This window comes from Balaenoptera musculus, chromosome 18 (genome assembly GCF_009873245.2).
Source record: "Balaenoptera musculus isolate JJ_BM4_2016_0621 chromosome 18, mBalMus1.pri.v3, whole genome shotgun sequence".
Lineage (NCBI taxonomy): Eukaryota > Metazoa > Chordata > Mammalia > Artiodactyla > Balaenopteridae > Balaenoptera > Balaenoptera musculus.
The window spans coordinates 20604368-20631184 of record NC_045802.1 but is presented as its reverse complement, the minus strand read 5'-3'; the positions used below and the strand labels follow the sequence as shown (position 1 = coordinate 20631184).

The following is a 26817-nucleotide window of genomic DNA, read 5'->3' as shown; positions in this document are numbered from 1 at the left end:
CATCAATTAACAACACAGGAGCAAGTTTTACACTTGCAAATGGAAGATAATTTAGATTTATTTATGGCCTCATTGTAATTACACAATAAAAGCTAATTATTTTAAAGACATATAATTTACAATGTTAAAAATAATATCATAAAGCTCACAGCTGAAATGCTGTCAGAATATTTTTGAAGTGCACGTTTTGTGGCATTGAACCCTGCTTTTCACTGACATAATAAAATGAGGCATATAGATATTATTGTTGGTTCCATTAGACTGGCCTAATTTTTTCCAGTCTCCCTATTTTCTTTTCTTTTTTCTTTTTCCTCCCAGATAGGGGGAAAATTGCTCAGTGTGCCCTCCGCAGTTGCCATGGCAACCAGTCCATCACACACAGCTAACCTTTTCATTCACTGTGTTGATATTATCTGTAGGAGCATCTTCTGAATGTTGTTTTCCTAGAGCAACCATAGTGCAGTCGTTATCTGTCGTCTTGTCATCTTCCTTTGAATTCTTTCTTTGTCCCATTTGGAGTTGACTAGACTTGTAGGCCAAGGCTGGGATAGTGTTCACTAAAATTAACTGCAATGGTTTTTTATTTTCCTTGTACTGACACTGAATATACCTGGAAAAGGCCGACCTATAGGTCTTATTGAACAGTGTGTACACTAGCGGGTTGACTGCTGAGGAGAGGTAACCGATCCAAACGAACACATTGAGCAGGGCTCCGATGACATCCTCGTTGCAGGACTCTTTGCAGATGACGGCCATTATGTTGGTGATGAAGAAGGGGCACCACATCACCACAAACAGGAAGAAGACGATGCCCAGCACCTTGCAAGCTTTCTGCTCGTTGCTGATGGACTGCATAGTCCTCCTGCCGTAGGAGCCTGGCTCCCTGTGGATCGACCGCTGGAAGAGCTTTTCTGAAGACAGGGAGCTCTGAGGCAGGAAGCTGAAAGAAGCTAATTTGGCCCGTGTTCCAAGATCACTCACACACAGAGTAGCTTCTTTCTGGAGCGACTTGATGGTTAGAAAGTAGGTGATCACCATGATGGTTAAGGGAATGAAAAAGGACACGAAAGAACCAATCAGGACGAAGTTATCATCGGCGAGTAAGCAACTTCCTTCCTTAAAGACCTTCGAATCATCCTGGAGCCCAAAGACTGGTATTGGCATGGATATACCTGGAGTTGGACAGAAAATGAAACATGGTTATTAAGGAATTGAGTATATGAAGGCAGGAGCATCGCCACATAATGGCTGTTCACAGGATTTTATGTCAGCATTGTTCAAACCTGAACACAGGGACTTCCCTGGCAGTCCAGTGGTTAAGACTTTGCCTTCCAATGCAAGGGGTGCAGGTTTGATCCCTGGTCGGGGAGCTAAGATCCCACATGCCTCGTGGCCAAAAAACCAAAACACAAAACAGAAGCAGTATTGTAACAAATTCAATGAAGACTTTAAAAATGGTCCACATCAAAAAAAAAAAATCTAAAAAAAAAAACTTAACATATGCTTTCAAAGAGAATTAAAATTCCCTTGGACCTACTTACCTGTTTTATAAATATATATTACATAGTTCCTTATATTTACATTGCCCTATATAGACAATCCTTTACTTATAAAGAAATACAATAAATCTAAGTTTAATCTTTTTCATGCTATATTTTTCTGATTAGAACATTATACTTACTAACTGAAGAAGAAACATATTGAGACAAAGAAAAAAATAAAAATGACCAAATGATGCCACCACCCAGAGATAATCATCATTAACAATCTGATGATGTTTATTTTAGGTACACACACACACATCATGCACGCATATTTAAAAACAAATTCAGATTCTATTTCATATACAGTTCTATAACAGTTTTTTTCACCTTACGTATCATGAGCATGGTTTATACAAATAACGTCATAAAATCAAAAACATAATATACTTTCTTTCTAGAAAATTTGGAAAATGCAAAAAAGTAACAACATGTAAAGAATAATAACATGTATTCTTGCCAGTCAGGGGCAACCATAATTTACTTTTTGTGTAGTTTTATTCTTCCATTTCCATGCATATATATATGTGCATGCAATATTTTATGTGCAGTTTTATATCTTCTTATTCCATTTAACATTAAATCATAAAATTGCACATATCCTAAAGTATTTTTGAAAAAATGTTTTCTAATGTGAATTTAAAGTAACTTTAACCAATTTTGATTCTTTTTTAAAAAACTTTTTATTATGGAAAAATTGTAACATATACAAACAACACAAAACAAAACAAAACGAAATCCAGCACAATGAACCTATTGCCCAGCTTCAACAATGATCAACTCAAGGCCAATCTTGTTTCACCCATATCCCTACCTGCTGCAACCCTCCCATGTTATTTTGAAACAAATCCCAGACATCATATCATTCAATCTGTAAACATTTTAGTATATATATATATATATGTACACATATATATAAGCTATGCACTCTTAAAAATCCTAATACTATCACAATACCATTCCTACTCCTAAATAGAAATTTAATATTTCCTTAATATCATTAAATATAGAGTTGGTGTTCACATTTCCAATGTCCCATAAAAGTCCTTATATATTTTTAATAATCTTTTTATAAGTAGAGCATTCCAAAGGGTGGATTACAAACAAATAAGCAGCCAGAGACTTTTCTTATTGACAGATACAAATTTGGGTACATAATGAGACAAATATATGGGAACATGAGTCCATGGTCAGTTGCTTTGTCACTCAAATTTGGGGAACCTGTAAAGGTCTTAGGCTCAGGCAGAGGAGGGAGCAGAGAGAATGAAGGCAACAGTTGGCCTCTAATCATGCTAATTTCTCCCCCATGATGATAGGACCAGCTGGCCACAACCACCATTGTACAGTTTGGGGGAAGTGGGAATGTCTTCCTCTACTGGCCCGGGACTGGTCGGGCCAGGCAATCATGTGTTTGTCATAAAGGAAGAATCAGGATGATGGAGAAAGGAGAGGAAACATGTATCAAATACTCTTTATAACTTAGTTTAAGGTTGCTTCCTTTGTGAAGGGTAGATACCACAGGGGCACCCTGGGAGAGTCAGCAAAAAGTGTCTTCCTAACTCTTGCCCATGTTTTCTTCAGAAACTGTATAATAGGGAGTGTCCTGGTCCCTGCTTCTGACCACCCTTTAGAGTCTAGTAAGTGGTCACAATCCAGCCAGGAACACAGGTTCATTCCAGAGGTGGGAGCTACTGCTTGCTTGACTCTTGCTATCCGTGGAAAAACTTCCTTTGAGGATCTATACTCTAACTTCTGCATACTCAGAACAGAGCTCATCTCCATCCAACTAAGGATCGGACCGTCCTAACCTCACGTCACCTCACACTGGCCATCCTTGCAAGGAGGGTACATTAGCTTGAGTTAATGTAATGCTTAACACAAATCTCCCTCAGTGACATTCGCCACTATCTTCACAGACTGAGTTGTCAATATCTGTCACTTGTCTGTGCAGGGCCATCCCAGGATTCTTGGAAGGTGGAGGCAAATGACATCAGAGCCGTTCTTAAGGACACTCAGTGTGGTTGATGACTCTTCATTTCCGTCATTCCCCTCTGTCCCTGGCCTGTTTCTGGGAACATTCTGTGGGCCAAGAAGAGATGGAAGAAATGTAGCTCCAAGAGGGACATCCTCTGAGATTCTGGATATGCGTCAGTTTTGCTTATCCTTCAAAAAACTCTTGATTGTAAAAGTTAAGACACGGTTTCCAAGAAGAGTGTTTTGTTTTTCTAATGTTTGAACATATTATCTGTGAAAGGTGTTGCCTGTACTAATCTACAGGATCTTTGTTAGTGTAGTTATTCACTAATTAGAATGGATGCAACCAACATGCCTCCATGGATGTGGTGAGGAGAAAATGAATCAATATGCAGAGCACCTATGACAGTGCTTAGTGCAGAGTAGATGTTCTACCAATGGTAGGTAAACATGAGAGTAGCTTTCTTTGCAGGGTTTTTCAGATTAAATACACTAACTTGATTTTTCTCTAATTTTGTTCTATTTTGCTTTGTTTGCGTATGCTGGACTATAATGTATAATAGATCTTAAATCAAAAGAAGTTAAAAAGACTTTTGGCTATTGGCTCTATAGTTAATAAATAATGATGTAATTATTATCTTCTGCCAGGGTGACAAAGGGTCTCAATCAATTTTAGTTTTGTACAGCTAGAACTGTTGACTGCTTTTCTAATGTGATGAATTATAGCCATTATGATTAGTCATGATATACAGAAACAAAATATCAACTGTCCCAGAAAAAAGTATATGATTTTGTTATTCAACTCTTGGGTGTGCATTTTCCTGATTAATACAAAGGAAGTCACCACCCTGAGAGCCTTTTTACCCTATTTGTTTGTGACCTGGTAATTTATATAAGTGGCAATTCTCAATTAACCAGAATATAGGATTACCTAAAACACCAAATTTCAGTCATGTGGAATTCAGATACGTGCCGTGCCCTTGTTTGAGGAGAAGACATACTTTCTCTCTCTCTCTCTTTCATACACACACACACACACACCCCTCCAGAATGGCCCAACTTCTGTGTTCAGGGAGGAAAAGGGATGATGGAACCATTTCACTGAAGTACAGCTTCCTCCATTAGCTCCCTGGGATGAAGAGCCACTTTAAAGCAGCTGGGGCAAGAGGGCACAGGTAGGTCATCTCCTAGGGAGACCTTGGTTTGGAGGGACAGAATCAAACTGATTAGGTCTTTAAATGGCCCATTCCTCTTTATATGTAACAAAAATATCTTGAATGCTCTCAAATACCGTTCTCTTCAGTGTCTTACTCATAATAGATGGTAAGCAAGGGTTTAGGGAAAGAATACCTAGACAGTTAAAGCAATACTCTATAAAAGAGGGGGAGGAATTTATGGCAAAGAACATTTAGATAGACCTTGTGGGTACAATAAGCAATTCAAAAACAAGCTCCTACCAAGAGAGATGAAGACGCTCCCTGATAGCCAAGATTGTGCTCACAGCCATCTCCAGCGCATTAATTTTCTGATTGCTTTGTTTGATAATGGCTGCTTTTGGAGACCTGAGATCTCCTCTCGCTTGAAATTTCTGCATATAAAGCGTTTTCCTTTATGAACAAACAGACAGTAGCTTGAGCTACGTGACTCTGCATTTTGTTTAACATATGTTTCTGAGGACTGGAAAACAGCAATCAAAATTCAGTATGAGTATTGGATCCTCCTTGCTCATTTTTATTTCTATTTATTCAGACTAAGACAATGAAATAATAGGAAGCATTGACACCCAGGAACATGAAGGCTTTGGCTGGTGTCTTTCTTTTAGGGTAGCCCTGCCGAGTCTTTGCGTATAACATTTGCACTTCTGGTTAACATCTTACCACAGTCAGGATAAATCGCCCTATCCCTGTAGCACTGGCTGTGAAAAGCAAGCTTTATTCTTAATCCTAGATTTTTACACTTTAATATTTTGGGACTGAAGGTACTTCTGAGACAGTGTTTCCTTGGGAAATAAGAAGATTGATTTACTAGGGAGAGATCCTCTGATAGGGAACCAGTGGGAATCCCCAGGGCCTCAGGTCAGGTAGGAGATGGAGGGGAAAGAAACAAATACCTCAGGACTCCCATGAAAAAGACCAAATTTTTGTTCATGGGTTTAATTTCCCCTGAAACTACTACTTTCCCTTTGCATTTTAACACAAGCTGAATTTTTTAAAGTTATAAGAATGGATTTACTAGCAGTTTGACAGAAAGTGAATACTAAAGGCTGGTCATCATACCACAGGGAGAGAGAGATGGAATATATAGGCCAACTGGGGCTGGGACTCACCGTCCATCTAATACAGAGTTAGCTCTGAGTTAGCTCAAGAGTTGCTGAATTCCTTATAATTGATGGTCTGCTGACAGGGCAGGTGTACATAGCAGTGAAAGCGAGACATACATGTCAGTTACCCAAGAAATTGTATGTTTCTTCTTAGATTAATTCTGAATATCTCTGACAATAAATCGTAACTTTTCAAAGTACTTTTACATGTATTCATTTACTCTGAATTGATTTTTTTTTTTTTTTTACAAAATTGTAAAAATACTAACCACATTGCCCTATAGGCAGATAAACATTTCATTTTATAGAAAAACTGAGGCTTAGCAAGCTTAAGTAATTTATTTAGAATCACACAGCAATTTAGGGGGAAAAATCAAGACTCAGTCTTAGGTTTCTCAATTCTTATGGCTGATTATTTTTATCTGCTTATTTGTTTCTTTTATGGTAGTTATAAACGTCTATGACTATATCAGAGGTCCTTAACATCGGTTTTAGGAAGAGAGTGATCGTCCTAAAATCTGCAAAATTTGCATTTATGTACATTGTTTGGAGAATGGAGATACAGCCTTCATCAGATTATCAGAAAAGCTTCTGCTCCCAAGGCTGTTAATAACTACTGAATTATATCAACACCCTAACTATAGAACACACGCACACACACACACACCCACACACACCCCCACAAGGATTCTCTACACCTTGATACTTTCTTTTTCATTCTTTAATCTCGAAGGCGAAATTTCCTCCAGTGAGACATTATTTTTGAGGCCAGACAGATATTTTAAAACTGAAATCCTTATAACCAACACCTAGTTTTTTTTTTTTTTTCAATATAGCAGTTATTCTCAACTTTGGCTGCATATTAGAATTACCTGGGGAGCTTTTGAAAATTACTTTGCCTGGGCTCCATTCCCAGAAGTTCTGACATTAGTACCTTAAACAATACTAATGTTCAGGTCCCGCAGGGACATTATTACCAAAACAAAAGAACACCCAGCTGATCCTAATCTACAACCGGTGTCAAGAACCTAAAATGTATAGGATTAAAAGTGTAGCAAAAATGTGTTTAAAATAAAACCAAATCAAGTAAAGTTTTACAATTCTGCCCTTTGCCTTCATTAAACAAATCTATTAATTTTCCAAGGGGCTCAGGCTAACTTCCCGCAGCAAACAGCAAAGGAACATGGAGAATTGATGGAGAGGAAAAGAAACCTGCCCTTTATCCCTTCCCCTTCCTGGGCAAGAGTTGTCTGGGGAAAAAAAAAGTGTTGAGTGAGGTTATTATGTTAAGCCCTAAGTCCTTGTTTCAGTTCTTTGACTGTTATGACTAAATCTCCAAAAAGCTTTTAAAGCTTGTGTTCTGCCCTAGTCCATACATGATACTTGGAAGAAATGCTCAAAGTCTCCTTGCGGTACAAGCAGTCGTGCACTCACTGCGCGAGCTGGTGGCCTTGGTTCCCAGTCCTTGCTTCCTAGAAAGGCGATTTCTTGCTCTTCTGACCCTCACTCCTTTCCCATTGTGTTTCATAGCCCAGAAATTGTGCTTTTTTTAAATTTAATTTTTATTTTATATTGGAGTATAGTTGATTTACAATGTTGTGTTAGTTTCAGGTGTATAGCTGAAGTGCTTTAGTTATACACATACATATATGCATTCCTTTCAGATGCTTTTCCCATGTAGGTTATTACAGAATATTGAGTAGAGTTCCCTGTGCTATACAGTAGGTCCTTGTTGATTATCTATTTTATATATAGTAGTGTGTATATGTTAATCCCAAACTCCTGATTTATTCTTCCCTGTCTCCCCCAGAAGTTGGGCTTTTAATGTGACGATCTTGCACTGAAAGGTAAAGAGATTGAATTCTGACTTGTCAAACATGGATTGTCAGCTGTCACTGGGACACCTGAAAGTCCATCCACATCTCTCATCCCAGGCAGATTGGCGTCCACCCACCACCTTCTTCCCCTGAAACCCAAATAGAATCTGAATGATACAATGGAATTTGAAAAAATTATCAGAGCCTCGTTTTGTTGTTGGAATCACAATAAAGCTACTTTTCAAATTCTTCCATTCAATTTGTCGTCTGTAATAAGTGGATATCATTCTATCCATCAACAGAAAAGTGTTCTTTTCTAGACTGCATATTTAGCAACGTGCTCATGAGCAAAGGTTTATTTGCCAAAAAAAATTCATCTCTGTCCCACATGATGGAACCTCATCTTTAAAGAACTACATGCTTCCATTTGTTTAAAAGGGGGTAGATTTTGGAGTGGTTCCTTCTGAAAGCTTGCAGAATGAAACTCACATGTGACATCTCATTTCAGAGCCTCTGGTCTAGAAAGTGTGTGTAGAAATGGTTACAGTGTCTGAAAAGTGAGCTTGTAGCAGGTGCCCTCATAATCCAGGCCTATGGGGAGTCCGTTATTCCCCCAGCCTCTTTCATCCACGGCTTCTCAAAGCACCACATTTATCACATTACGTTATGATGAAATACAGTGTCCCTAATGCTCGAGCCATTACCAGCGACAGAGCCCACCCTACCCCACAAGGTCTCTGTGATGTGGTCTTAATGTCATTATTCAACCTTCTCGATTTTGACATAGCCATGTGGCGTGCTCTCTCTTCTTTATGTTATATCTTGAACTATCCAGGAGGGTATTACACGTAGCTTGACTTTTCAGCTAATCACATAGTGTGGTCTGAGTAGCTCCCAAGATCCTTCTGGTCCCACTGTGTCTTCCCCCAGTGGCGTGCTTGGTATACTGCAGTGTCCCGCTGCTAGAGTGAAGGGTCCCATTTTGTGTACCTATAGTACCTTGGTGGGTACTATAGGTCTTGTGGGTACTATAGGTCTTGTGGGTACTATTAATCCAAACTTGAGTTGTAGAGGCACAGAGATGCACAGCAGGGGAAACTCCTGAGGGCATGGGCATCAGAAAGAAGCCCATCATAGGAGAGAGACATAGAGAATAGGTTGGGATGCAGGTCAGAGAGGAATGTGGTGTCCATGGCATGTTGAGTTGTTCCTAAAAGACTTGAGCACCATGGGGGAAGGAAGATGCACTGTACATAGTATCTGGGAGGATGGACTCACTTTTTCTTTTTGCCCTGGACCAGTTCTGATGCTACCCCCTCCCCTGAAATGCTCTACCAGCCCATGGGGGGCTCCGGAATTTCTCTGTAGCAAGGACCTAGGGGTGGCAGCTGGTTGGGTGTGGGGAGCCAGGCAACCTGTCTTGTGGCTACATTTGTTTTTAATTTGACTGTTTGATTATTTGGGGGTGGTTTGGAGGCTGTAGATGGAGGTCATGTTCCTAGACCATATTCTACATTTCTTTTGAGACATATCTCATGACATCCTTCTTTCAAGACATCCCTTGTACGAAGCTTTCCCCAAATTATTTCTCTCTGTAATAAGAACTCTTTTTTTCTTACTCTCTAGTCCTTCATCACCTCCATAAATAATTTACACTGAGCTAACTCACACTTCTAATGCCTTAGAATTTTTCTCTAGAAATGTCATTTCAACCATGAGATGATAATCTCATTAATGGCAGGGATATCATTTCTTTTACTTATTGCAGGTCCCTCCAGCATCATGCAGCTCTGTTCATACTTGGAGCTTAGTAAATGCTTGTGGGATTAGTGAGCAAATGAATGAGAAGAAGAGAAAAGATAAGGAATTATAAATGTATAATCAATTTTATAGACACAACTTGCATTTACTGGATTATTTCAGAATATTTTCCTACATTTTTGCCCAAAAAACAAATGAGTAAATGAGGTTACCAATTAGCCATATAGGGCAGAAAGAGGGAAAAGCGATATTTATGTGACACTTAACTTGTATACCTTCTGAGAGAACTATGTATAGGATTAACCAGCACATGTGCTGACTACCTTAACAGCTAAAATCACAAGGGAAAAGATGGCTGTGAAATGCAGCACCTGAGAGAGAATCAGGAGACCTGGGTTTATTCCTGACTGTTCTGACTCATAGATCTAGAGCTGTTGTTTTTCTCAAAGCTCTCTTTCAGGTAAATTAAATAGGTATGTATTAGGAAACTAGAGCATGATACAGTGGGGAAAGCACGGAATAGGGCATCACAAGACACAGGTTGGCATCCTGACTCTGTCCATCACTAGCTGAGTGACCTTAGGCTGCTTAATTTTAAAGCCTCCCTCTGTAAGGTGGAGATAATAAAAAGAGGCCTTCCCTAATTTACCTACAGGGCTTTGGTGAGAAAACAGTGAGGTGATGTGTCAATTATTTTGTAAACTTTTAAGTTGAAAGTGATTATAATTAACTTGGCACTATGCTTGATTCTGTGGGCACCACAGAAGACCTCTGAGAACCTTCGTGAAGTCTAAGATCTTGCAGGGAAAACGAAATAGACGCAGGTGATTTAGAAAGACAGCAGTGCAGGATAGAATGAGATCAAGAGGCAAAATAGGTGACATGGATAAACACTCCTACACGATGTCAGAATGTGATGATCATTGTGGGTTAGTGTCTCCAGGAAAGAGTTGTGTAGGGGTCAGGGTGGCTAAGCTGGGTCTTGTGGGTGAATAGACTCTGGACAGGGGTCAGGTCCAAAGGCAGGGAGACAGGTATACGATCGCTGTACATCCGGGGCCGAAGTGCACTTGGCCTTGCCAGGGCTGAGTTGAGCTGGGTTTGGCAGGCAACTGAACTCAGGAGCAAGGGCACATGTTCATCAAGCAGAGGCATCAAGCAGGTCCTCTGTCTGTGATAGCAATCTGTTTTAGTCATTCATCCAGTGATCAAATATTAATCGAACATACAGTGAACTAGGTACTTTAGGAATTGAGAGGAGGAAGCTGCTTGAGTCTATAATCACTACAGTTCAAGACTTTTGGCTGTCATTCACGAACTCATCAATCCAAATCAAGACAAGGAGGAAGAGCATACAAGGTGTAAGCAGAAAATCTAGGTTTAGCACTGGCATCAAATTGTTAAAATGCAATCAAGGTAAATCTGTATCTACCCTGGATATTTTTTTTAAGGCAGCTATAATGCAGGAGAGCAGTTCTCAAACATTTTGGTCTCAAGACTCTTTTACACATTGAAAAATTATTGGGGACTCCAAAGCGTTTTTGTTTCTGTGGGTTACATCTATAAATATTTGCTGTATTAGAAATGAAAGCTGTGAACGCTGAAGATAATGTATCAATCCATTTTAAAACAAAATGAATAAACCCATTATATATTAACATAAATAATATTTTTTATGAAAAATAGTTATGTTTTCCAGAACAAAACAGTGAGAAGAGTGGCACTGTTTTGCAGTTTTGAAAATCTCTTTAATGTTTGGCTTAATAGAAGACAGCTGGATTCTCACATATACTTCTGCTTCAGTCTGTTATATTGCATGTCAGGTATCCTCTGGAAAATTTCCCTGCACCCTCATAAAAGGATGAAACAGAAGAGGGCAAATGACACTTTATATTTTCCCAGCTTTGCTGAGATATATTTGACATATACCATTGTGTATGTTTAAGGTGTACAATGTGACGATTTGATACACATATATTTTGCGAAACGTTTACCACAATAAGGTTAGTTAACACATCCTTTACCTCACATAATTACCATTTTGTTGTTGTTACAGTGAGAACATTAAAGCTCTACGCTCATAGAAACATTCAAGTATACAGTAAGTATTGTTAACTATAGTCACCACGCTATACCTTAGAGTCCAGAACTTATTCATCTTAGAACCGAAAGTTTGCACCCTCATTTCCCCCAACCCTTAGCCCCTGGTAACCAGCATTTTACTCTGTTTGTATAGATTCCACACATAAGTGAGATCATACAGTATTTGTCCTTCTCTGTCTGATTTATTCACTTAGCACAGTGCCTTCAAGGCCCATCCATGTTGTCACAAAAGGCAGGACACAAATATATATACACCATATTTTCTTTATCCATTCATCAGTGGACACTTAGGTGTTTCCATGTCTTGGCTCTTGTGAATAATGCTGCGATGAACATGGGGGTGTAGATACCTCTTTGAGATAGTGATCTCCTTTACTTTGCATATTATTATTACTATTATTATTATTAAAATAGTATTGACCTCCTTGGTTTCCCGAAAGCATCCTGGAGATCCCTGGAACCCACATTGAAAGCCACTGACGTGTAGAAGAAAAAGCCACCAGCTTTGAATCAGAAAACTCAAGTTTGGATCCCCTATGACTTTAAGCTAGCCACTTAATCTGTCTGAGCTTTTTCTCCCATAAAATGGGGGATTTAATAGTATCCCCATGAAAGGATTCTCATGAGGACTATAAATGAGAATTGCTCTACTGTTTGTAGTAAATACAGAATTGTCTAGCAGACAGAAATAATAGAGAAGAACATTTGACAGCCTTTCTTAGTGGGCAGAGTCCTTCATTCTGTCTGAAAATCCCTGCTGTAGCTGAGAACTCCTACATCCTTTGTTTGGCTCTAACAGAAAGGAAAACCAGCTTGCTGTCATCCTTGCAGCTTAGCTTAAAATCTGTGTCTTGCCTGCACAGAGGTCCGAGAAGAGGGAACCAGTTCACTAGTCACTATAAGGGTCATGTAGAGCAAGACCATCTCCCAGACCGGCTGAGAATAGACTCCTCAGCTCTGTCATTTTCCACAACTGACTAAGTAGCAAGTGGTGAAAATTTAACCACCTCTTCTGCAGATGGTGACAATTAAGTCAACTGCCAGGAGTACTGAGTAATGGGTGTGCAAGGTGATATGACTTTAGAAAGTACATGTTAGGATTCACAGAGCAAGGATAAAAAAGAGTTTTCTCCTGTGCACTTCCTCTGTGGGAACAAGGGCGGCCTGATGACATCTGGGGCTTCTTTCACAGGTGTTGGGATTCGTGGAAATCAGCACGAATGGCTTTCTCCCAAGGCAGCCCCAATGAAAGGTTCTCAAAGATGTATCTACCACTGCTTGCTTTATCAGTCATGGATTTTGGTTTCAAGCAATAGAAGCTGATTGGGCTGATTTAGCAGAAAATGAGTTTAATAAAATGATACTGAGTAGTTCAAAGAATTCTTGAGAGGGCTGGGCTCCAGGCTAAAATTCCAGGAGTAAAATTGCATTGCTGACCCGGTCTGATGAGGAAACTTCTGCTGTTTTCTTTGTCCACTGAGCATCAGAGCCTGCTGCCTCATCAATGTCACTTCTTTACTAGGGAATCAATTATGCAACCACTGGGAACCTGATGGCCCAGCCACCTCCATGCTGGCAAAGACATCATATTTGTTCACTTTGCTCTTGTCCACATCACAGTTTTGCCAGGAACCACAGTTTTGCCATGGTCTTTGCAGGAACCTAGACCATGAGCCAATGTCCTAGCTACCAGGAAGGCTGGGAATTTGAGTTCTGCCTCTCGGGAATTTCTCCAAATATAGAAAGGCTAGTTGAAAGAGACAGGCAGCTATGACTATGCCGGGTACCCATTTCACTGGACGTAGGTATGGCCCGATTTGCAGCTGTTTTAATTGGGCTGGGTGTGGGGAGATGCCTCATCCAAAGACGGCAAGGCTGGAATTTCTGGCCTTTTCCTATTTTCCTCTTTTTCCTAGGATTGTTCTCTTTCTCCGTCATCCCTGCAGTCAGCATATGTTCAAGTATCTAATACTTAAAAGTAAGTCAGTCTGGAAATTACATACCAGTAGCTGTGAACCTGAATGCCTATGGGACTAATGTAGTCATATAGCTGGGTTATGGGTTGGGGTAGAAGATGACAGGAGAGTGGTGCTTGGAAAACTGAACAGGACAATTGGGTTCAATTAAGAAAAAACACATTGCGCAAGCCAAACCAAACAGATCTCTGGGCCAGACCGATGTTTCATTTTTCAATTAGCTTGGCATAGGTTTGGAGCTTTAAAAAGTGTTTTGGGGGTGGATTCTTCTTTATTCACATCTCTTATAGGCTTCTCATCTTGGCCTTGTTCTTGGGGTCACGGTCCCTGCCCTGATAAACCGACACTGTTTCTACCATAAGGCTCGAACACATTTTAATTTTTGTTCCTAAGTCCTTTGATCAAGCAGTGTCTTTCTCAGCGTGGGCTGCAGAGACACTCCCCTTGGACTCAGATCAGTGCTGCTGCCACACAGCTGGATAAGCTCTTGTTCTGACAGGTGTCCCTGGAGGAGGGGGACACAGGAAGTCCCTAACTGGTGACTCCCTTTTTTAACCTGAGCTGGTCTTCTGTATGGCCCTCCTGTCTTAGCCCCTCTCTCTCTGAGCTGGTAGGACACTAGAAGCTTCTTGACAGCTTCCCACTCTTATCCCCCATCCATCTGGTTGGCCCAGACCTCCAAACTTCCCGTCCAGTTTAGGGGAGTCTGAGATGAAGAGCTTTGGGTTTTGATTCTCCTAGACTGTGTTTTCAGCAAGTGTTACTAAAAGTACCACTCTGTGAGATTTCATTTACTCTAACTTCTACAAGGTTATTCCTACCCTGAAATTTTACTGATGTTGGGGGAGATAAAATTTTTATAACAACTGTTGGTGGGAATGTAAATTGATACAGCCACTATGGAGAACAGTATGGAGGTTCCATAAAAAACTAAAAAAAGAACTACCATACAACCCAGCAATCCCACTGCTGGGCATATACCCTGAGAAAACCATAATTCAAAAAGAGTCATGTACCACAATGTTCACTGCAGTACTATTTACAATAGCCAGGACATGGAAGCAACCTAAGTGTCCATCGACAGATGAATGGATAAAGAAGATGTGGCACATATATACAATGGAATATTACTCAGCCATAAAAAGAAATGAAATTGAGTTATTTGTAGTGAGGTGGATGGACCTAGAGTCTGTCATACAGAGTGAAGTAAGTCAGAAAGAGAAAATCAAATACCATATGCTAACACATATATATGGAATCTAAAAAAAAAATGCTTCTGATGAACCTGGGGGCAGGACAGGAATCAAGACACAGACACAGAGAATGGACTTGAGGACATGGGGAGGGGGAACAGTAAGCTGGGATGAAGTGAGAGAGTAGCATTGACATATATACACTACCAAATGTAAAATAGATAGTAGGAAGCAGCTGCATCACACGGGAGATCAGCTGGATGCTTTGTGACCACCTAGAGGGGTGGATAGGGAGGGTGGGAGGGAGACGCAAGAGGGAGGGGATATGGGGATATAGCTATACGTATAGCTGATTCACTTTGTTATACAGCAGAAACTAACACAGCATTGTAAAGCAATTATACTCCAATAAAAGTGTTAAAAAATTTTTTTTTGCAACATTGGAGAGACATTTCTCTGGTCTAATGCCTGCTTCTGAATGCTGCATCTTCCCTAGTCTAAATATGACCTAAGCTTGCAGAAAGATGTACTAATATTGGGTTAAAAAGTAGCTTTAACCAAGAAGTTTATCCAGTTGTTATCAAGAGGATGGTTTATTGGTTTTTAAAGAGCTGAAATAGAGCTTAATGATCATCTAGCGAAGCATCTTCTTTTTACATTTGATGAACCAAGGTAGAGAGATAGTAAGTAAAAAGAGTGGGAGAAACCTATATTTACAGATGTCCACCATAGATAGTATAGGCACTGTGTAGGTGTTCACAGATGTTAGCAAATTTCATCCTCACAAGGCACAAATGAGCCAGGAATTATTATCCCCATTTTACAGGGGAGGAAAACTGAGGTTCCAAAATATTCTATAATTGGCTCTAGGTTTTTCAGTTAGTAAAGGAATGAGCTAGGAGTCAAGCCTAGGAATCATTTGTTTTCTTCTGTACCTTTTTTTTTTTTTTTTAATAAGCTTTACTTTTTAAGAACTTTAGATTTACAGAAAAAATGTGCCCATAGTACAGAGAGTTGTCATATGCCCACAGCCAGTTTCCCCTGTTACAGACACTACATTACTGTGGTACGTTTATTACAATTAGGGAATCAATATGGATACATTATTGTAAGTTCATACCTGATTCCCATCTTTTCAGTTTTTACCCACTGTCCTCTTCCTGTTCCAAGATCCCATCCAGCACCCCACACTACATTTTGGGGTCATGTCTCTTTGGCTTCTCGCGGCTGTGGCAGTTTGTCAGACGTTCCTCATATTTGATGACCTTGACAGTTTGCGGAGTACTGGTCAAATATTTTGTAGAGTGAGTCTCCATTGGTATTTGTCTGATGTCCTTCTCATGGTTAGTCTGGGGTTATATGGGGTTTTTTTTTTGATTAAATTTAATTTTTTTATATAGCAGGTTCTTATTAGTTACATATTTTATACATATTAGTGTATATATGTCAATCCCAATCTCCCAATTCATCCCACCACCACCCGGCACCCCCCGTATCTCACTTTTTGTCATGACCTTGGCTTCATGGTCCCTAGGCTAGTGGTCTTTGACTACATCAGAATGTTTGGTTCGCTCCTTCACTGCTTTTCCTTTATAACTAATACTTTTTTAGGGATTAAGAATGTTCATGGGTCAAGAGCCTTGAGACGCAAGTGAATATTATGTGGGACCTTATACACTGGAGGTAGGAATAGAAACAGGAGATAGAAGTGGAAAACAAACAAAAGGGCTGTGCATTGCCATTGATATAACTAGACTTCACTCTCAGGGCTCTTCAATACAAGTATCCTATTCAAGGTCACAAATAACTCTTTCATAAGCAATAAACAAATATGTAGTTGCCTACTTGGCCTTGCAACGTGGATGTCTCTAATAGGCATCCTAACTTTACACGGCCACGATAGAGCTCTGGATTGCATCCCTCAGCGCTCCACCAACTTTCTCCACTTTCCCCGTCCTAGTTAATGGCACCACCAACCATCCAGGTACACAGCTCAAAAACCAGAGTCATTCTTTTCATTATCCTGTGCTTGCAAAAAACTCACCAACATATTATTAATTCTACCTCCAATATATATTTTATATCCAGATCTGTCTACCTTTCTCCATCTCCACTGCCATCTCTATACTCCAAGCCATTAAGATTCACACCTGGATTACTGCAAGAGCTTCCCCACTGCTCTCACTGTGTCCACCCTTACCCATGTAACCCTTTGCTTGAACCCTTCAGAGATCACCCATTGCACTTAGAATAACGTCTACCTCCTTAGCTTGGCTGCAAGGCCTTCTCTTATCAGCCCAGCCTCCCTCTCGTTCCTTGTCTCCTAACACACATCTCATAGCTTCTTGATGAATTGCTTGAGCTGCACTGGCTACTTTCTGATCCTTCAACCCCATCAGCTGGTTTCCACATAGGACTTAGGACTTGCTGTTCCCACTGCCAGGAACGTGTCCTCCGTGTTCCCATGGCTGGCTCCTTCTTTATCATTCAGCATCAGTTTTAATTCCCTCTCCTTAGTGAGCCCTTTCCTGACAACTTAACCTAAATTAGCCCTTGCTCACCCTGCCTGAGTCACTCTATAGCACATTTCCCTGATTTGTTTTCTTTATAGCACTTGTCATTATACGAATTTTTTTTATTGGTCTATTTATTTGCTTGTTTATTGTTTGTCTTTTTCCATGAATGTAAACTCCATAAAAATCAGGGACTTTTCCCAAGATAGTGCCTGGCACACAGTATCTAAGCATTAGAAAATAAATAAAGATTCGTGGAATAAATGAACAAGCAAATTCAGAGGCCTTTGGGACATAAAAAGAAGAGCAGAAAGCAATTATGATTAGATAATAGACTTTCTCATTACCTTGGTTATAGGGGTAAGGGCAAGAGGTTGCCCAAATATAGGTCATTTGGGGCACTAGAAATTCTAGTCAAATTAGGTCTTTGTAGGTGATGAAGGTAAAGCTATTAAATATGAGGGCTTTCAAGAGATAGTACCCTTTCTCTAATACCCTGCAGTTAATAAGATCTTTCATCTTTACAGCCTAACGCTTCTTTAGGGACACTATGTAGTGGTGGTAGGGATGGTAATAATAATAATAATAATAATAATAACATAATAGTAGTAGCAAATAGTTGTATGATATTTTCTATGTTCTAAGCACTGTCCTAAGTGCTTTACACAAATTAGCTCACTTAATTTTCACAACAACCCTGTGAGATATGTACTATTATTATCTCCATTTGCTGATGAAAAACAAGGCACCGAGAGGTTAAGTAACTTGCCTAAGGTCACACAGTAAGAGGCGGAACTAGGATTTTGAGATGCAGCCAGTCTGGCTCCAGAGTGTGTATGTTTCTTTGCTTTGTGGCCCCAGCACAGTGCAGCCGTCAGGCGTGCAGGCTCGAGGGGTCAAACTACCTCATTTCAGCAAATCTGCTACTTAACAGATCACATCACTCCTGGATTCTGCACCATGAGGTCTGGATCCTGAAATTCATGCTGGGCTCTAGCTATGAAACATGCTGCTGAGTGCAAGCCTTCTTCTTTCTTTGTATCTAAATTTCACATTGAGAGCCATTTAGATGCTATTCACGGGAAGGCCAGTCATGGCTTTCCATGAGAGAGAAACAAAAATGAAGAGATACGATATGGAACCTGTCGTTCAGGAGCTTAAAGTTAAGGAGGAATTATCAACTATAAGTCTTTAATGCACATCTCCCAGTTTTTTTAATTTGACATTTTTACATTAACGTGAACAATTGTAACATTTTAAAAATTGCAATTTCCTCCACTATTTTTTTACACTCATTCTCTTTCCCTGGGTTCCGGCTGATTGATATCCTACACCTGTGCTGATGTTGAGTGCTTTTCTTCCAAGTTAACCTTTAGATGATTTCATGGATGGGGGTGGGGCAGAAACCCTCTGACAATGAATGCAAAAGTGTATGTTCTTCTGACTGTGTAAAACTTTCAGGGGAAAGGTAATCCTGCAATACCCTGTAACACAAAAATGATTCTGGACCATTGAACCTGGATATACAAAGGCTACATTTGTGTGTGTGTGTGTGTGTGAGAGAGAGAGAGTGTGTATGTGCCTCCTGACAAAATCACAGCTTCACAGCTTCATGGTTCCATATCTCCTGGAGAGTGCTTTTCTGAGCATATGGAAGCAATTTATGCTTTAAAAACACATCAAGAGACCCAAGTCACAGTCAAAAATCTAATGAGCCAGTTAATTTTAAGGAAATGCAGGAAAATGATCAAAGGATGAGCTTTTTGATGAATTGTGTATTCAGGTTAAAACACACGTGCACACACACACGTGCACACACACACCACAAAACACATTAGTATCCTGGGGAGAAGGTAATTTGCCAGTTACATACGTGTTAAAATTGAAGCAATTCTTAGAATAAGTCAGACCAAAAGAATACTTTCACATAGACAAAAGACAACTTTCATACAATGGAAACAGGAACTTCTGAAAAATTGCTCAGTTGTCCAGTTTACAAGGGTAGGATGGTTTTAGAGAAAGTGGGAGAGAGAGAGAGAGACCCTCCTTTTAACAACATTTTGGGCATGTGGGGTAGTGGTGGATCCGGTTAAGTAAACTGTGAACTTCTTGATGATACGCTCACTGCTTTTCTAAACTTCGTGACAGTAGCAAAGACACTGTTTAACCAGCTCCAGCCCACTAAATTCTTGAACTGATACATTTTGTGGGGGACAGAATAATGATCCCCTGAAATGCTCCCATCTAACTCCGGGAAACTGAATGCGTTGTATTTCACAGCAAAGGGGACTTAAGGTTGCAGATGAGAATTAAGGATGCCAATCAGCTGACCTTCAAACAGGGCGAGGATCCTGGATCATTCAGGTGAGCTCACTGTAATCACAAGCAGCCTTAAGGTGGAAGCGGGAGGCGGGAGAGCTAGCTCAGAGTGATTCAGTCTTGGAAGATGGCGGCCGGTGGACTCTGGAAGCTGGAGAGGGCAAGGTGATGCTTTCTCCCCCAGCCCCTGGAAGGAACGCAGCCCTGCTGATGTCTTGACTTGGCCCGGTAAGACCTATTTTGGACTTCTAACTAGACTTGAAGGTAACACATTTGTGTGTGTTTTTTTAAGTTGACAGAAGTGTTGCTTAAGTTTGTGATAATTGTTACTGCAGCAACAGGAAGGGAACACACATTGCCTGGACGGGTTCCTTCTCTGATACTTGGGTGTTGCTGTAAGTAGGCACATTCAGGGGGTCAGTCAGAGAGTGGGGCCTCTCCAGCCTTTGCTTGTGCACAGTGTCCTCTGCTCCCACTGTTTTGATGGCATTGCCTTTGTTCATTTGGAGTGAGATTCAACCCGGCAAACTCTTCAAAACTTGATGAGTTTTGATGCCATCCAAGCTCATGTATGAACTTTTAAACCTTCCTGTGAGGAAGAAAACTGTTCCACAATATGAAGAGCAGCCTTGCTTTTCACCTTTATTTATTGTTATTAAAGTGCACTTCACAGCTGTAGCCATGTGGGGTGAAATAAGCATGAGACTGGGGGACAGAAGCCCTGCCTTTTGTCCTTGGTCCTTCCTCTTCCTCATACAAGCTACGGATGTGATGGACTTGTTCTCCCATAAACATTTACGAGAACTTTGTCGAGTTCCTCAAATCCTTTTGATATTTGAATTGAAACCGTGGGTTTAATTTTGGGGGAAACTAACATCTTAGTTCTGCAATTTACGATGTCAAATTATCCCAATATGAACATGTTGTATCTTTTTAACTGGCTAAGTCTTATTATTTTGTCTATAACAGTTTAAGGCTTTTTTGTCATAAAGCTCTTGGGAATTCTTATGTTATCTTTTTTGCATCCAGTGTTGCTGCCTGCGTCAATCTGTGTGGTGGTTATTGTTCCTTTGTATGGTGTGTTACTTCTGAATGGTCAGGTTAAACGTTGGGCTACTAGTATTTCCTTTACAGATTCGCTTCTCATAGGCCTAAGTATTTTTTCTTGAGTTTGTTCTGAGGATTTAAGCTGCCACAGCTGATTGTGTTCAGCAGGAGAAGGGGGTTTTACAGCTCATGCCCTAGCCTGTGTGCCTCCTGGTGATTCTATTTGGCGGGGGGGGGGGGGGGGGGGGGGGGGCGGGGAGGATGGACCTTAGGGCAGAGGACCTCTAGCATTAAAAGGTGGGCTCAAAGGTCCCCCATTTGCCCACACCCTGCCTGGATACCTGCGTGGACTGCTGCTCTAGCTCCCAATCCCCTATCCCTTGGGCTGGGAGGACCAGGAGGAGAGAAAGCTCGGGGGCCAGCTGGGCTGCTTCTCCGCTTTCCCCGTGCTTTGATTCGGCGGTTCTCGACCTCGGAGCACGTTGGAATCACCTCGGAGCTTTAAAATACTGACACCTGGACTGAACCTACAATCTGACTTTGAGCCCCAGGTGAGGCCTAGGACAGAAGGTTTTAAAACTCCACAGGTGATTCTTATGTGCTGCGAAGGCCAAGATCTGCAGCCCTGGGCCTGAACTTAGCCCACCGGCTGGAGGAGGTACCAGCCAAGGTTTCTGTTTCTCTGTTTGGTCACCAGGCAGGCAGTCCCGGCCAAGGGCAGTGGCTCTAAGGGGAAGCCCACTGCACTGTCTGTGGCTCTCGGCACTTTTCCCCTCTGGGCTATGCGTCTCCCACGTGTGGACCTGATCACCTTCTGTTTTCCTAGAGGTTTTTCACAGCTTTTATGCTAGTTCTCCGATTCCCCAATTCCCCGTTTCTGTTAGGTTTAGAAGAAGTAGTCTGCAGTTCCAGTGAATCTGCCTTTGTAATAGCACCTGGAGGCCCTTCTTTACTTTTAAACCTGGAAGACTAAAGGGAAACCGGCCTGAGGAACTAAGCCCGAAGGGTCCTGGTCATCAGCAGCACATATATTTTCCTTCAGAACATTATCAAATTGTAGGGGGAGGGCTCTGGACACAGTGTCGAGTCTGGGATTTGATTCTTTCCTAACAAAGTTTATCCCTCAGAGTTGTTGTGAGCATTAAATGAGAGAAAGTGGCAAGGCCCCCAGTGGCATCTTTTAGGAGATGCTCACAGATGTTAGCTGAACTTGAACTCTTGTGGTGTGAATAGGACAGAAACGTTCATTAACTGATGTGTGACGGGGGGATCAATGCTCTGAGAATAAGAGAATCATCTAGTAGGTGGTGTTACAAATATCAAAGGCTTAGGTATTTCTCCGTGGCTGTGAGCCATACCTTTAGTATTCTCTTCTGTTACGATTGCTTTTAGACTCTGTTAAAACTTAATTAGACTCCTCTGTTAGCCTACAAGAGGGGCACATAATAGAGCTCATACAATTTAGCTCATTTCAGGCTTGTACTGGCTTGAGGTAGAAGCTGCTAGAATTGACTTTTATTGTCAGGAATTCCAGTAGTGGTCTGTTTTTCTTCCTTTACTTTTTTTTTTTTTTTTTAGCCTCTATTAGAATAAAATATCACTCTTCCAGGTCTGGCCCTACCTGACTTCAACTCTTTCTAGGCTGAACTTTTCCCGGGGATTTTATGGTGTACGTCACTAATAAAAGAAGTCAGCAGAGACTCCCTAGGTTCAGGGATGTGATCATATAATTAACATTTGATTAAGGGAAAAACAGATCACAGCCTTTGGTTAAGATCATAGATTACGTCCCACTCTCCCCTGCCAGCCATCCGCAACCCCCGGTTTTAGTTGAAGAGTATTCCTGGAAAAGATGTTGAAGTCCTAATTCCCAGCATCTGTGAATGTGACCTTATTTGAAAATAGTTTTTGTTGATGATCAAGTTAAAATAAGGTCATGAGAATGAGCCCTAATCCAGTATGACTGGTGACCTAACGAAAAGGGGAAATTAGGGTGCAGAGAGAAACACACAGGGATAACATTACATGAAGATTAAGGTAGACATTGGGTGGTGCATCTATCAAGACGAGGAATGCAAAGGATTGTCAGCAAAGCACCAGAAGTTGGGAGAGAGGCACGGAGCAGACTCTCCCTCACAGCCTGCAGAAGGAACCAACCCTGCCAATGCTTTAATTTTGGCCTTCTGGCTTCCAGAACTGTGAAACAATACATTCCTGTTGGAGTCACCCAGTCTGTGGCATTTTGGTATGGCGGCCTAGGAAGCTAGTACACCCTCTTTCCTTCACTCTGCCTCCCCGGAGAAGTGACGCTGTGGGTCGGTCAGATTCAAGGACACTCACTGAATTATTAGGTTGAAACATGGAAAGGCCGATAGTTAGCCACCTTTGACCTTCAGAAAGTACAGTTTCACATGATCCAACCTCACATTTTTCTTGTGTGAGACCCTAAATAGATCTCATTAGGGTGGGCTGGGGGGGCTGTCTCGCATTTCCACTTCTTCCCTTGTCTGGAGTGTGAAGCGGGTCCCAGCTGGGAGATACCCTGGCCATCTTTTTCTTTGGCTTCTGCTTCTGCGTCTGTGGATGCTCTTTATTACACGTAGCCAGACAAACTATAACAGGGGACAGAACTCCAAAGCTTGCTTTCCCTAAAAAGGTCTGAGGTGGGGTGGCAGGTGGGGACCTTTTGGTGTTCTGAAGGGCCTATGAAAATTTTAAGATCTAGCAAAAATCCGAAACACATATATGTAACCTTTTCAAAATAAACATCTAAGTGTCGATACCATGTAACATCTAACGATCAGAGCTGACCCGGCTACATTAATATGCCACATTGAACGTACATGTTTAAGATGATGTGGGTGGAGGCTGTAGAAGTAAGAGTTACCAAAGGTCTTAAACAACCCTGGGCACGGGGGCAAAGGGTCTTTCCTCTGGCTACCACCATCTGATACTTACAACTCTTCCTTGCTGGTATATTCTTGACATTCAAGATAAGAGACTGGATTTAGGACAAAAGGGGTAGAACGAGCCTTTGTCCTGCTTCATCCTCTGGTTATACATTTCTCTTGGAAAACGGACAGTGTTCTAAACAGTGGGTTAAGAACAAGATTCAGGCATTTGTGTCCTGCCAATATGATTCTCATTCTCCTTATAAGAGTACCCAATTTGAACAGTTTTTCTCTGTAAAAATCCCTCATTAAAATAAAGCAAAACAGTAATCCCTCATGGCTTTCTAATCAACCTAATAGGCAATTTAGAAAAGACTTGAAGTAAAGTTGTACCTAGTGTTTGCATTTATCTTTCCAGTGAATTCTCAATAAACCTAATTACTTAACCTCTCTTTTTCCCAACAAAGACAGGTAGGAAGTAAAGACGTAGGAATGTTACTTCACTCACTATGAGCTTATGAAACTCAAGAGATTAAAAACTGCAGCAGGGTTCTGAATAGAAATGAGTCTTCTAAATGGACGTGGGGCTTGGCTAGCTCTCTACCTTATGGAGTATCGATCTGTTAAGTCAGTACGAGTCTTATATATGCCTTAAAGTTTGTGAAAGGTAAGACCAGCTTGTGTTTCTCTAGTGAAGCCTGTTCAACTCTTAGTACAAAATACTAGGGCAAACGGGGCTACTGGTATATCTAGTATGGTGGTTCTTATATATGCTCTCTCACAGTACTTTCATCCTGGGATCAGGGTTTCTTATGAAAAGGCTTGTAACTTAGGTTAAAGGGATATCATTATCTAACTCCTTATCATTCATGGGGAAAATAATTTTTGAATGTCTCCTAAGTGTCAGGCATGATGATGAGCACCAAGGATACAACCTTGGCCGAAACAGTCCCTGACATCAGAGTTTACAGTTCAGTAGAAGGCATTACTAACAGGGTAATACATCCTAGGGTAGCAGCAGTTTCAGGGTACAATGAGGAGCACAGAAGGGCACTTGGATATGGGGACAGATCAAGAAAACTTTCTGTAGAAAGGGATCAAAAACTGAGACCTCAAAAATAAGGCTTTATCCAGACAAATTGGATACATTCCCTAGAGACAAGAAAGCAGAGCCCATAATAAGAACTGAAAGTCATTCAATATGAGGTAAGTATCCTCCAGAGAGAGATGAGTCTGAAGAAGTATGCAAGAGCTATATCTTGAAGGGCCTTGTGAGTCATTTGGAGAAGTTTTAACTTTATCCTGAGGGCGATGGGCAGCCATTAAATGATTTAAGGCGGAGAATGGAAATGATCGGATGAAAGGTCTGGCAGTGTGGAAAATGGATCAGAAGGGAACTAGACCAGTAAAGAGGCTGATGCAGTACACAAGGTGAGAAAGTGACAGACAGCAGTGGGGACAGAGAAAAGTGGAGGATTCATAAGACGTTAAGAGAATTAGTAGAACTTAGTGATTAGGTATGGGTACAGGAAGAAAAATGAAGACTGAAGGTGTTTTAGCTTTGTAGAGTGGAACCTGAAATAGAAAACAAGTTTTAGGGAGAAAGTCATAAGTCAGTTTTGGACACATTGATTTGGAGCTTCTTAGTAAACAGATATGAGTCTGGACCAGGAAGGTGCTAAGAATTCCTCCAGGACAAGCCCCTCAGACAGCTGTCAGGGGAAGACTCTAGGAAGAAATGAGTGCCGAGCTGAGTCTTGAAGGGTGAACAATAGTGGTCGTAATAAAGAAGGGGAAGATGCTCCAGAGAGAGGGAGTATCCTGATGAAAGAGACTAGAACGCAATGAGGAGTTGCCGGTAGCATAACAGGGTTGAGATGGAGTAGAAAGGCAGAGAATAATTCTTTTTTTTTTTAACTGTTAAATTTTCTTGTAATAAAAATTGCACAAATATTCTAAATGATAATACAGAAACGTAAATGATTGCTTAACTGATTTTAATAACATGACATAAAGCCCCTACACTTGATATAATTGTTATGCAAAATACATAGATGAATACTGTCTTCTTTTAAAAATATAAATAAGCAAGACCTGAAAATAGGCAAGTTTCCATTAAATAAATGAAAATTTTAAAAGTTTTGCTTTCCACATCATTTGGAGAAGGGAAATTATCATTTTAAAGAATATTCAAGTTTATTAAACATTTTAAAAAGTATTATAAAATGTTTAACTTTCATCAGCTTCAAGGTTTATGTTACTCCCATATTTTGCATATAACTGTACTTTCAAATCTGCTAACACCCGCTGAATTGATTCCATTCTGGATTCTAAGGCGTCAGTTTCTTCTTGCAAATTTTTCTTTGCTTCTTCTAATACTTCTTGTGTTTCTTCTTCAGAATGGCTAATGGAAACATCACAAATCTGATAAGGTATCATTAAGCAGTCGTTGTCTGCAAGCATGATGTCCTCACAAACATCTTCTAAATTCTGGAGTTGTTTCTTCTTTTACTTCTATTTCTTCCTTCAGCTCTGTGATTCTACTTGTATTCTGTGCAAATCTCTTTGTCTTTTGTTGATCTTCAAAAGTAACATCGACATCTTCTGCAGCCGCCTTCATGGTGGCCGCCATCCTGTGAGAATAATTCTTGATAAGGCTTCCATGTCATGCTTTATGCACAAGGAACTAGGGAGGAGCCGATAAGATTCTAGGCAGAGGATAGACCTGGTTATATTTGTGCTTTACAAATTAGACTGGGTACTAACATGAGCATGAACTAGAAATGGGAATAAGTCAGACCACTTTAGAGAATATAGCACGATTCCTGTCAAAAGGTAAAGTCTCAGATGAATGCCAAGGCAGAGGGGATGGAGAAAAAGGAATGAAATCAGGTGATATTGAGGCAACAGAAATAATAGACATGACCATGGACTCTGGGAGGTGAGGAAAATGGCAAGAATGATGCTCGGGGCTCTGACTTGGCCACTTGATAAGTTAGACAAGATGGGTGAAGGGAAGGAGCAGCTATTGAGAAAAGCAGGATAGATGGGCCATAACCCTTGGTTCTTCATTCTACTGGAGCCATGAGTTGTTTAAAAGACTGGAATTTTTGTTCACTACAAGAAACAATTGTAACTTTGATCTGCAGTAAAGTATTTGTAGTGATGTCACATTATCCTTTTCTCTCAATATTAAGGCTCAGGAATTATTTCACTCTGAAAAACTGCTTTTCTCTAAGGAGACAGCAATACTCAACATGCAGGGAAAAAGAAAATACTACTATAACTTAGTATCTACAGGCATTTTTCTTTCCCAAATAATCAGACACAAAGGTTTTTAGTAATTTGTCCAAGGCCTCAAG

General features: G+C 40.7%; 1 protein-coding gene and 1 pseudogene across 1 annotated transcript in view; both read right to left on the bottom strand.

Annotated features, from left to right (window-relative positions):
• Positions 1-350: 350 nt before the first annotated feature.
• The window catches only part of HTR2A (5-hydroxytryptamine receptor 2A), a 58561-nt gene continuing 32094 nt past the window's right edge, over positions 351-26817 (bottom strand). Inside the window, exon 3 of the mRNA XM_036831643.1 lies at positions 351-1172. Coding sequence (XP_036687538.1) covers positions 373-1172 — 800 coding nt within the window. The 3' untranslated portion in view covers positions 351-372. The remainder of the gene's footprint in view (positions 1173-26817) is intronic.
• Positions 25630-26087, bottom strand: LOC118884190 (annotated as a pseudogene).